Source organism: Pterocles gutturalis, unplaced genomic scaffold (assembly GCF_000699245.1).
Source record: "Pterocles gutturalis isolate BGI_N339 unplaced genomic scaffold, ASM69924v1 scaffold21840, whole genome shotgun sequence".
NCBI classification, from domain to species: domain Eukaryota; kingdom Metazoa; phylum Chordata; class Aves; order Pterocliformes; family Pteroclidae; genus Pterocles; species Pterocles gutturalis.
In genome coordinates this window covers 36,098-48,665 of record NW_010141381.1, presented here as the reverse complement: position 1 = coordinate 48,665, position 12,568 = coordinate 36,098, and the positions used below count along the sequence as shown (strand labels likewise).

The following is a 12,568-nucleotide window of genomic DNA, read 5'->3' as shown; positions in this document are numbered from 1 at the left end:
GGTCGGCGGGGGGTTTTGTGCCCACTGTGCCTTCCACACGCGAGGGTCGCTAGAGAAGGCGGTTGTGTTACCAGCCCGGGTCCCCGCCGCTGCAGGGGTGACCCCGGAGCATGCGTGTGCCCCAGTGAGCGTTGCCAGCGTGCTGGCGGAGCTGCTGTGTTTATTTTTTGCAAGGAAGACTGCCCAACAGGCCAAAGCGCTTATTTTTAAACCCGACAAGGAGGGAAGGTGTCAGCAGTCGGTCACAGGCCAAGCCTGGCACACATGGCAGGGACTGACAGCAGTATGCCTGCCAAGCCCTGCACCCTGCGGCCCCAGCTTTGGCTGCTGAGCCCCCATCCTCCCAGCACCAGCAGGCAGACTGTAGCCCATCATGTAATTTTCCCTTCGAGAGATGAGACTTTCTCTATGACTCTACAAGGAGCTTTCCACTTTGCATGTTCTCCATGGATGGCGCTTCTGCAGGCGCATCTGGCAACAGCCATATCCCCTAATTCCCCCAGAGATGGTCTGTCTGCCCTTCTCACACAAGCCCACAGGAGACTCCCTCTTCTTCCCCTGTCTATGCTGTGCTTAGATGTTTCCCCACCCCCTTTCATAGCTACCTTTAAAGACAAGCTAAACAGGCAGTTGCCCACAGCCTTCTCCCATGGGTTCCTATGTAAACTTTGCAGATCTGTTTTCCCTGGACTCATAGCCCTGTCATCACCCCCCCCTTCCTGACCTTCTGACATCCCCCTCAAATGCAGCCATACCTTCGGTTTCTTTTCTTACCACAGAGGCTCTAATGGCCTGAACCAACCCTTCCCCCCTCGGTTTATCTCTTCTCTTTCTCTGCTGCAGCCTGCTTGTGGAATGATGGACAAGCTAAAGGTTGAGAAAATACAGTAAAATGCCTTTCTTATCCTGTAATGACCAAGGGGGAGGACACAGCTTGATAAAAATGACAAGCCAGAAGAATTGAGAGGCAGATCCTTCACCTGTCTGTCCCTCAGCAGACAGAAAACACTTGATAGACCTGCTATGATTGCAACTGCTGCAAGCCTGAAAAGAAAGGAATTAAGTACTGAGCCAATTAGAGCTACGAGTTTGTGGCCAAAGAAATGTCCTTCTGCTACCTGTGAGGAGACAAATTCAGAGACTTATAGGAGAAAAACCTGAAGCAGACTGAGTGTTGGGGAGCTGGTGGAAAACACCTCTGTAGCCCTGTGTTTTACAGCCAGTGGGCTTTGCTTGGCATCTGGCATCTGCGTAGTCCCACTGCAGTGATGGAGACTCACATGACGTATAGATCCAGCTGCTCGCTTGGGCCTATCTCTATTTTCAACCAGCTACTTTACTCCTCTGTTTTTATTTTTATTTATGATTTTTGATAGCAACTACTAGTGCTGGATCAGATATTTCCTGCCAGTGAGTGACCAGGAGGCAAACATTTCATCTGTTAAAGTGCCCCAAAGGCAGTCTGAGCTGCTGTGCAACAAAACACCGATAGACCTGTGACACGGCGTGCTGCGAACAAAGCTCCATCCACCTCCTGTTTAAAATAATTGAACCTGAAGAGGCCACAGGGAGAGACCGACGGAGCAGAGAGCAGGCATAAGGCTTGACATATTCCTATGGCTGCTTGAAGTAAGTAGCACAGAAACTTCCATGAATTTCAACTCTCCTTCCTTGCTCCTGAATCTGTCTAGAGACCAAAGAGGGGGCTCTTTCTGTGCCTTTAGGTCTACCCTACTCAGCCTCCCACCTCCCTTGTGGCCACCAGCTCTGCTTGTCTAAATACCTCCTTCATCTCAGGTTTTCAAGTTCTCTAGCTGATCCTTTCTTCCCATGCCCACCACCAGTACTTTGGGCAAAGATCCACAAGCTATACTGTGTAGTTAGTTGGTGCTGCATGAGGCATTTGCCAGCCTTGAAAAGAACAGGTTGGTCACGTAGCATTTAATCTTCTTGTTGTTTCCCTCTGCTAAAATCATGCTAAAAGCAGGTAAAATGACCTTCAGTAGATCCTTTATTCTCCCATACTGGATCTGGCACAGAGATGGTACCAAACTGTAATAGGAGGAGAGGTAGCATACATCGCACCCGTGGTCTTTGTATGAAAACACATATGAATCCACCCTAGGCTGGATGCAGCTGCCATGTGGTTAGGGGAAGAGGGGGCTGGAGGACCTGTGTCATGTCTCTGCTAGGTGGCACGGTTTTGACTCCATAGCAGTTATCCCCTCTGGATCAAATTGCTCTTTGCAGCATGCTGTGAAGACATTTCAGACTCCCTGATAACTGTACGCCAGGATGAGTGATGTGAAACATCCCCCTCCAGTGCACATTCCAGATTAAAACCTCACATCAAATACAGGTATCCCCAGTTCTCTCTAAAAAAAAAAAAAAAAAAAAAAAAAAAAGGAAAAATAAACCCCACAATTAAAACAGGTTTAAAAAACTGAATATATGCTATGTTTTGAAAGAGACAGTCAAGAAAGCATTATATGCAGTGTATTTGCCAACAAATGTGAGCAGGGAGCCAAGGGACTGAGGGTAAGGGAATGCACTTGAGATGTTACTGCGAATGCTAAGAGCTGAGTCCCAATGAAGCCCTATAGCCAAATTTACCCAAAACTTTGGGGATACCGGAACAGATTGATCTTTCTTAACTGCTGCAGTCCAGCCTAAATCCCTCATTTTTTGCTTACCTAGAGTTAGAGAGCTGAGGATACAGTCTGGATTTCTCAGTTCGCACCTTTTGCTGAACTAAGGCACACCCTAAGAAGGAGTTGATACCCAGGGGTAAAGCAGGCTGGCCCTCTTCCTGTCAGACTCGCTAAGGCCCTAAAAATGGTTAAAGTCTGTCTATTGCCAGAGGACTCTTGGGAAGCTGCAGTCACCACACATGGCAATGCCCTGTTCAAGAAGGGATCCAGAGGAAGGCTACATCACGGGATTCAGGCATCTCCATGCCATTCAGGTCCACATTTAAATATGTGTGATCAGGATGGGAAAGTTTCTCCCTGAAAGTTGCTCTCTGACCAACCCTTGGATACCTGCAGCAGAAGTGGAGTCACTGGGCTAGTCACAAATGCAAATATAACCCTGTAGGGTCAAGTTTCACCTTTCTGAGGACTTCATCTGAAGATTACCTCAGACCTGCATGATTTCAAACCCCCAGTGATTTCTGTGCTGTAATCCCGAACAGCATCACTCATGGGTGGCTCCAGACACTGGGTCACATCATGTCACCGTCCCTGATGCAAAGTAGATAAACGGCCAGGTGCACAACAGGCTTTTCCTAGGAAGGCGAGAACAAACTGGTCACAACAGGTAAACTGGTCCTGGCAAGCGTTTATCAAATAGAAGATCTAGCCCTGCTGCTAATGCGGGTAATGAGGAGGGAGGACTACAGGTAACTAAAAGGCCATTGGTGGTTCAAGCCCTTAAGAGACTGTGTGCACGAAGAGCTGAAACCTTTCCACTGTGGCAGAAAAGGAAGGGACATGGGTCAACATGTGTTGAGGAACTCAGCTCCTCCCATGCTGGCTCTGTAATGATTAGCTTCACCTTGGCAGCCAAAAGGCTCACTTAAGGGAGAATCAACTCATGGCAAATAAAAGATCTTCCTCCATCCACATATAGCAAAGCTGAAAGATCAAGGGGCTCAGAGGGAGGGGGCTTTTGGTCACTGGTTAGCAGCCATTCCACCTGTTTGCAGCAGTTTTCTTCGGCAGCATTACAAAGAAGGCATTTCCCAAGTCAGCATTTATAACCTGATCACGACCAAAGCGTAGCTCAGGGACTTTGGACTGGGCTCGGTATGCAACACCCATGAAGGAAGAGGAGGAAAGGTGGCTGTACTCTGACTCCTCCTCTGGTATAAGGCTCATCCCAGGACCAAATCTGCATCAAGGCCCAGGAAAGACCAGCCTGCAAAGAGCAGCTGCTGGCACTTCAGAGGAAGGTGTGGGGTGTGTGGGCAGAGAGACCTGAGTGGAGGCAGCTGTGGCTGAAAAGGGCTCAGCGTGCGAGGCACCCAGCCCCTGTGCTTAGCGAGGTGTGTGACTGGGTTCTCACTCTTTGCTTTCTGTGGTTTGTGTTGCTGGCTTCTGCAATGTAGACACCTCTGGTTTGTTGTGGGGTTTTTGTTGTTGGGTTTGTAGAGTGGTTTAGTTTTTGGTTTTGTTTTGTTTTGTTTTGTTTTTTTCCCTTGGAATAACTAGAGATGAACTTGCAGCCTGTGAAATGTGGACAATTTAACACGGGGATGCATGAGCTGCGCAGCTTCTGTAGTAAGTATGTTTGCCTTCTGCTAAGGTGTTCTAACCAAGGTCAGTGGAAATAAACACTATGGACAGGCAGCTTGGGACAAAGAGAGCCAATTTGCCCAAGCTGGTTAGATCAGGAAACAACAGCCCTTGTAAGTCTGTGGCTCAGAGGAGAAAGACGTCTTTCAGCAGGGACTTTTGTAAATTCTCCCTTGGCTCATGCCAGCCAGCATAACTATACTGAAGTCAGGGAGAGATGCTGGTTGATTCTGTCTGTGTGACTGGTGTATGCATGCCGAAGGATTTTGCTGAATTTATTTAGCATCCTGATTAACACTTCTTTTTTTAATCTCCCTTCAACTAGTTCTTCTCCTGATATTTTTTGATTATGTTAAGCAAGGGAATCTGCATGTCCAGACACTATTTATTGTATAGTTGCTGCCATACTTTTTGGCCAGAGCTGAAAATTACAAAGGTCCAAGTGAACATACTAGATATCCACAGTGTGAGAGTAGTTCTCTGCCAACATGGAAATCTGTCTGACAGTCTGAATTTGCACTCTGAGTTAGGCAACAAAGGTTGGTAGTGGAACCCCCTGAAATCAAAAGGTGCTTCCTGTAAATGTGGAGGCTTGTGTTAACATTGCCCAGGGCAGGGGGACAGTTTTAATTAAGCTGGATCAGGTTATTCTTTTCTCAGATGAAAAGTAGTTTAGCTTGCTTGTGACCAGAGGACAGGAAAAGATTTAGCAGGAAAAAAACTGTCGTGAAGTGAGGCACCTCTTTTTGGCTTTATCATCACTGTGCAACCAGGCTTACATGTGTTGGGAGTAAGTTCCATCAGCTCATTTCCAGCCATGGTAGGTCCTGAAATAGCAGACATCAGACCTATGACTGGTTCTCCAACCTAGCAGTGCTATTTTGGCAGCAGGCCCAGGGTTAAACATAACAAGAGTCATTTTCAGTCCTTGCTCTCCTGAAGGTCAGTGGCCCAAATGGTTGGATGTTTGTCCTAGCTGTTTCCGGACAAGGTCTGCATTTTGTAATGATAAGGCAAAATTCAGAGATCCTCATGTTGGCAATCTCCTGCTAACCCTAATTAGAAAGCATGTTTTTCCTGAATAAGGATGTCATGGTTTGGTCATTGGCAATTTTTAATTGTTTTGACTCTTTTGAGTGGGATGTTCTTTTGTTGATGCTGTAAAGGCTCACTGCTCCATTTTACCTCCAGTCCATGACTTTCACAGGATAGCACAGCTCATTCTTAGCATTAAGCCTAGCTTACCAGAATTGCCCATTGCCAGGTGAAACTTTGAGGTTTGTTCATCTGCTCAGGTCACATGGAAGAAGCAGTTCCCCAATTTTTAATTGTTTTGACTCTTTTGAGCGGGATGTTCTTTTGTTGATGCTGTAAAGACTCACTGCTCCATTTTACCTCCAGTTCCCCTCTTAGCAATAAGCCTGGCTTGCCAAATGCCTTCTGAGGTGAGTCTCCTCCCCTCTAAAGCTCCCTCAAAAAGTTGTCAGAGTGGTCAGCCACAAATTGGTCCCATTTTTTCTGCCAGACCTCTTTGGCCTTGGCTTTTTCATCCAATAGCATGGCACTGTATCTGTGAGGAAGAGAAAAGTCAGTATCAGACAGGAGACAAGGGGACAGCTATTTCAAGATCAGTGACCAAAATGAAAAGTCAGGAAGCAGCAGCAGATTAACCCTTGCAGAACATGCCTGCACCACACAGAGTAACATAGTGTAAAGAGCCGTGAGCTCCTGCTAGCTGGGTTCACACTGGGATGAGAAGCGTCGTGGCCATATCAGCAGTGACTGAGTCCTGCACTGTAAGGACAAGCAGCTCAGTCTGTATAAGCTGGAGACTCACTGGGTGGCACCCAGTGACTAGTACAGAAGAGACAGCACTGCTGTTGCTTTCATGTGTCCCCTGGGCTTGGTCCAAACTGGTAGGAAATAAGAGCATTTGTTGTCTCCCTGGCCATGCATGGACTTGGGATTGGTATGAGGATTGGGATGGGATTTGGCAGAGAAGACTCTAGGAATGTAGAGAAAGACCCTGGTCACCATATAAAAAATATTTGGGATATTCAGAGTTGTCCAGATAAACAAAGTGTTTAAACACACCCAAACTACATGCTGGTAGATTGTTCCCCTGTGTTTCCTCAGTGGGCCATGGCAGAAACCACTGCAAGTCAAATTTGGGTGGAAATAGACAAGTGATATAAAATTATAGTGTTTCTCTCATACCCAGAACCAACCACTGGAGGCAACTTTGAAAGGATGGAAAAGGACATATAAACTAAAATGCTGGATTAGAGAAAGGCACTCAAAGGCACGGGCAGAGGAGCCTCTGAGGTCCCTGTGTCCTGCTTTTGGAGGAGGCACACAGAGGAGACTTTGGATTAACAGAAGCCCTGTTCATGTGGCAGAGGAGACTCTGGGTCCAAAATTCAAATAAGGTGTATTTCCAGAGAGTAAGCTGATAGTCCTCTTAGCATTACTACGGCTAGATGAGAGGGGTGAGGAACTTACTTTATGGAGTTGAGTGCAAGTTGTTTTAAGGTCCTCAAGTCAGCATTCATCCCTCCAATGGCCATGAACACCTCGTAGAAGTCATAGGAGATGCCCTTTGCCCCAAAGATGGGGGGATCATCGGGGCTGATCACAATGGGGTGCCCTTCAGCCATAAGGCTGGCTGCGGGGTGGCTCCGCAAGTCGGCTACCAACTGCAGGACCTTGGTGGGGAAGGGTGGGAGACAACACCACATCAGGTTATTGCTGTAGCCGTGTTGGCGTTACACCACCCGTCACATCGCACACCTGCTATAGCTGCCTGTGTCAGCAGGGAGCCATCAGGGAGGAAGAGTCTCCAGAGGGCTGTTCAGAGTATGTTCTGCTCTGAACTGCTGCAGGAGGAGCCTACTTGTCTCCACTGACTATACAGGAGATTGGTTTCTTAATCACCTAAATCAAGGCCAGTGGGTTGAATAACTTGTGCTTATAACAACTTGACTGTGAGCATTTCAGAAACAGTCTTTTGGTTATGTATTTGCCATCACATTTAGCCCAGGGCATCTGGACCTTGTAGCAGGGTTCTCGCCCTCAAGGCTCACACTAGTACATCTCAATCCCAGAGCATCCTTCCTGCTGCACCAAGGGGACAATGCACACCATGCTAACGTGTTGCAAAAGAGTTTCCCCTGGTTATGAATGCTACAAAACCAAAAGGACTTCCAGTTACAATCCCAGCTTCTCAGCCTCTGGCCCTCCTGACTTTGAGGTATTTTCCATTGTATCTCTTTAGGCACCTCCCTGGCTCTGGGCCTCATCTTCACAAGGGAGGACTGCCTTCCCAGGTTCCTCTGGATAGGAATTTAAATTATTTTCAGCTGACTGGTATTACAAGCCTTATACATACACACCATGTGTCTGTGAAGCAGACTGCAGGGTAACAGGCTGCAAGGGAAACCAAGCCAGACTGGGTGCAACAGAACATCTAGCTGACCCTAGTTCCCTGCTGCTCCTAGCTACTGTGGTAAATCCCATTCCAGTGTCCCAGCCCCAAGACCTAAGCTTTTACCAACATACCTGGTTGGAGATGGGACAGACTTCTACAGGAATATCCCTCTTCAGAGACAAGTTTTTGGCTACTGGGTGTTTAATGAGGGCAAGTCCGTGGCCAATCCGGCTGGTATTCAGCAGCAAAGCATCCAGCACATTATTGTCTACAGAGGTGCCCTGCCAGTCTAAGCAGAGACAGGTAAGAATCACTACAGTGCTGTAAGGAAACAGATCTTAAACTGCTATATGGTTCTGTTAATAAGTGTCTCAGTTTCAAGATTAGGGGGTTGCTTGTGCTCTGTGTTCCTATTTTGCATTTTCAGTGAAATAGGGATTCAAATCTGCCTAGGACATTTCCCAGCATAGAAATACCTACTCATCTCACCTGGCTTTAGATGTCCACAGTATTGCTCCTACAGCTAAGCTAATCATGCTTGTCTCCATTCACAGTCAAGCGAGAGAAATAATTTCTGGGGAATGGCCCGTACATTAGGTTGACATGTATCATGCTTTAGAAATACCTGTTACTGTCCACGGCAATAAAAGGAGCCTAGGGTAACTAGTTCACCTGTAGACATCTTCTCCATAGATGTCAACATGTATTAAGCACGGTGCATTAGTTAGACACAGCTGTCATGCATCGATAGGATAAATCCCAACCATCCGGATTGAATAATATATCGCCAATAATAATATAGTGCCCCAGCAATGAAGAGCAACCACCAGTTAATTTGATGAGTGTATTTAGTTAAGAATTGAGGCTGGCTCAGGTATTCCTTAATTTTAAAATGTAAAATAATGGTTGAGGAATTCTGCTGCTGCTGTGGATGGGAGGGGAATGCTGCGTTGAGGAGGAAATGGCTGAATTGCACCAGCAATAACTCTTGCAGCATGACTCCATGTTATACATAGGGCAAAGACACTGAGCAACATGATGCCTATAGTCAAGAGCAGGGAGCAGGTAAGGGAGGTGCCATCTAGGAATGCTACTGCAACAAGCTGATATTAGGAGAAGCATAGGGAAAACCGATTACACTCATGCACCCCTGCCCTCCCCGCTGTCATCTTGATACAGCCAGGCTTACTTTGCTGTACTTTGCAGGACTTCACCTCTTGCCTCTGCAAATAATAACAGGCCTTGAATCCTCAAGCTTACCAGTCTCTCCAGCGTGGAAAAAGTATGGCAAGTTGACCCCCAGGGAATATGGGACAGTCAAGGCATCCTTCAGGTCCCATAAAGAATGACCTTCATCCTCATGACCAACCTGGGGAAAGAGGAAAGGTCTTATTGAACATGCTCTGGAAGATGGTGGGACTTAACAGCTATATATCACTGAGGTACCAACTGTACTGAAATTACAATGCTGTGAACTAGGGAGCTGATTCTTTCAGGGGATTTTGTCAATTACCCTCAACAAAATCCTTAGCTGTAGGATTTGCAATTCATTTACACTGATTTCAGTAGAGCATCAGAGGATTTGGCTCTGATATAAAACATATGCCATATTACACATGTAGCTATATTGCACCTTTAGGGGTTAATGCAAAGCCATGGAAGAAATACGGTTACCAGGTCGAAGCCTGCCAGGGTGTCTGGGAAGCGCGCTCTGAGTGCCATGGCAGTGACGATGGCTTCTTTAATCTGCGAAACATTCAGCATCCTACAGAGCAAGAGAGAGAAAGTAGCGCAGAGGCTCACTCCCATGGGCCTGCTGCCTTTGGGTTTGAGTTGTGAAACGGGGCCCCCAGTGGTATTTCCAAAATGCACGTTGCTCCTCAATCTCAGGTCTCCAGAGAAACAGCAGCAGAAAATTGATATTATGAAAGGAAACCCCTGAATGACCAGGAAATGCCTGGCTAGACCCTGCTGTCACTTGAGTTGAGGCATGCTTGTCTAAGACTCACTGGCTTTCCCATCTACCAAGCAGGGAACACAACAGCATGGTGAGAAAATGCTTAAATATTTTTTTTCCTCTCACCTGTTTTGCTGGGAGGTGGGACAGTAGTTGCCTTTCAAGATCAATTTTGATCTCTTCCAGCCCTATCGGACTTAAACATGCCAGTGCATTTTGCAGGCAGACTCTGTCCATACCCAAGCTGGCCAGAGACAAGCCAGCTCTGAACTAGAAATGGCATCGTGCAGAGCTGGAGTGAGTAAGTGCTTCTGAGAGGTCTGTTATATTTGCTCAGGATCACCTCATATGACTTCGTGGCATCTGGCTGACTTGGAGAACAGCCTTGTGCCTGCTTGCGAACAGCAGCACGGACATACCGTACAAAGGCTGCCTGGATAACAGCGTTTGCAGGGTTCCACGAGGACCTTTGCAATACCGAGTGCCCATACTCGGGCACTGCTGTCACTGCTTCAGTTTCCGCAGAGAGGAAGAGTATGTCCAAGCTTGGGAAGAGAGCACGCACGGCTTAGGCAGGCGTGCACACAAGCAGCCCTCCCTTTGCTTGTTCCCCCACCCAGGGCTCACAGACACTTGTCTTCCCAGTGCACGCCATGAGCTAACCCTGTTCACTTCGCACGTACGCAGACTTATATAGATGATTTCTCATCCTCAGCCTTTTATACATGCCAGGGAATGCTTTGGGAGTCAACACCCCGGGTCTGATGATGCATGCGGGCGTTGCTAACCAACTGTGGCACTTCAGCCCAGCCTTCAGCATCGCTTCTCCTGGCACTGCCTGGACACCTCTCTCCCCACCACCGCCTCCACCGTAGCGTAGCCAGCCGTGCACAGGAGCTCTTAGCCCCGCTCAGCCTCTACCTGTGTGCTGTAAATATAATCTTGGCTCCAAGAAAGTCAGGGTGCTCCTTCACAAACTGCCTGGTCACTTCTCGATAGGTTGCCACGGACCATGATTTATTATGCCGGGTACCATCCAGTTCATACACCTGCAGGATGAAAAGCACGTTGCAAGCAGAAGTTGGAAGTGGTGTTTTATTGGAGGGTGGGAGAAATGACTTGAAGAAAACCTTGGGAGAAGCAATGTGCCGTGGTCCTGGCAACAGGGCAGAAAAAGGAGTTAAATCTGTGTAGAACATTTTCTTCTTGAAGCCTTTACCAGCTGGCAAGAACCAAGGAGTGGTTTTCCTCACTCCTATGTGATACAAGAAACAACTTTCTCCACGTTCAGACATGGCAAGCAAGTGCCCTTGAGTACCCAGAGGAGACCATGACCTCTTACTCATGTCTGTATCAAATGCTGGAGCGTTTTGTCCAGCCGTCTGGCAGCTCACACACGCTCTGTGCCTTGCGGTGGCAGTCTGTCAGCCAAGGCGGCCCCAAGGCATGCGAGGGCTGAGCTCCATAAGCTACCAGCTGGGCTGGGCTTCTGCTCCCCTCTGCCAGAGGTTTGCTCTGTGACCTTGAGTCGGTCGTTTAGTCTTGCCACACTTTCCCAGTCCTCTGTCTGCAAACTGGGAAAAATAATGCTTTTTGGCGCGCTCTGTCTTACCAACTTACTTTGCGAGTTCCTCATTACCAAGGCTATGTGCAGGGCTTTTGCCCTGATTTCAGCAGGGACATAGACCCCGTGTTCCCCAATTAATACTAATCCACAAAGGCCCTGCCTGGAGTTGCTCACAAACAGCGGCTGAAATCACTCCATCCATTCTGTTCTTGTCTTTCTCACCTTTCTTTTCTCCTTCACCCTTCTCTGCCCTTTAACTGGTCCACTCCATCTTCTTACTTCCCGTCTGGTGCTGCCCCTTGCAGCAATGCCCCTCACTAAGCCCTGACCCCCATCCTGCCGTGGCATCCCCCTTGCAGGCACCAAGAGCTGCGGGGTGGCTGCAGGCGCTCAGAGGGAATTTTCCCCTGCTGCAGCCCATGGGAATGCGAGACTTTACACAGCTGAATCTGCAAACACAGCTGGGTTTGGGGGGCTTTTCCACAATGTTTGCTGTTTTACACTAAATCCCAACTTTCATTTACTTTACTTCAGGGGCTGCTTCTGGTGGGCTTTGCTGCAAGGCGAGCTTTTGCAGAGTGTCAGCGCTGTTGTCTAAGCCTTGTAGAGGATCTCCAGCCTCCAGCCACACAAGCATCTCACTATTCCCATCACACCCTGCTCACCTCGACTTTCCCAGCGAAGTGTTTCCCTTTCCTCTTATCCCTGCTCCAGCCTAGCTGGCACTTCCCTGCCTGCGCTGGCCATCGGGGCTAGCAGCCCAGCATGCTTGCAGCTCCTCGCAGCGCTGCCCGGGCAGCAGGCAGCCTGCCTGCCTGTACCTCGCAGCAGTCCGAGCTGCCAGGTGCAAGCAAGCCCAGGGGCTCCGGAGGCTTGCATGCCTGGAGCCAGCATTAGGGGCGGGGTGGGGAGCAAAACTCTCTTCAAAAGACATTACAACCATGTCTAAGGGCTGCTGGTAAATGCAGGGTATTTTCCAGTCAGGCCTACGCATTCGTATCATCGCAGATACTCTTGGCCCGGAAACCTCCATGACCTGGGGGGGTGCCAGCACTCATGCTGTCTCAGAGCACAGGAATTTTGACATTGCTGTTGTTTTCTCTTTCCAGGTACCCCAAAGACAGATGGTGACTCAGTTCAGAGCAACTGGCTCATGACCAACCCCCCAGCAAAGTAAGATACATATAAGCTTTGAGGTCTTCTTCTACTCCTTTTTTTTTTTTAAATTTTATTTGCAATGCATGCTTCTCCTCTCAGGCAGGACAGAGTGCCAGCCTGCAGCCCTGACACTGAGTCCCATTTCACAATGGGGCCAGCCCAAG

At 48.2% G+C, this 12,568-nt stretch overlaps 1 protein-coding gene across 1 annotated transcript in view; it reads right to left on the bottom strand.

Moving 5' to 3' along the window:
- Positions 1–5,706: 5,706 nt before the first annotated feature.
- CECR1 (cat eye syndrome chromosome region, candidate 1) overlaps positions 5,707–12,568 on the bottom strand; it is an 18,830-nt gene continuing 11,968 nt past the window's right edge. Inside the window, exons 4-9 of the mRNA XM_010084008.1 lie at positions 10,601–10,728; positions 9,397–9,487; positions 8,983–9,091; positions 7,854–8,011; positions 6,798–7,000; positions 5,707–5,865 (exon numbers count right to left, since the gene is read on the bottom strand). Of these exons, the coding sequence (XP_010082310.1) occupies positions 5,757–5,865; positions 6,798–7,000; positions 7,854–8,011; positions 8,983–9,091; positions 9,397–9,487; positions 10,601–10,728 (798 nt within the window). The 3' untranslated portion in view covers positions 5,707–5,756. The remainder of the gene's footprint in view (positions 5,866–6,797; positions 7,001–7,853; positions 8,012–8,982; positions 9,092–9,396; positions 9,488–10,600; positions 10,729–12,568) is intronic.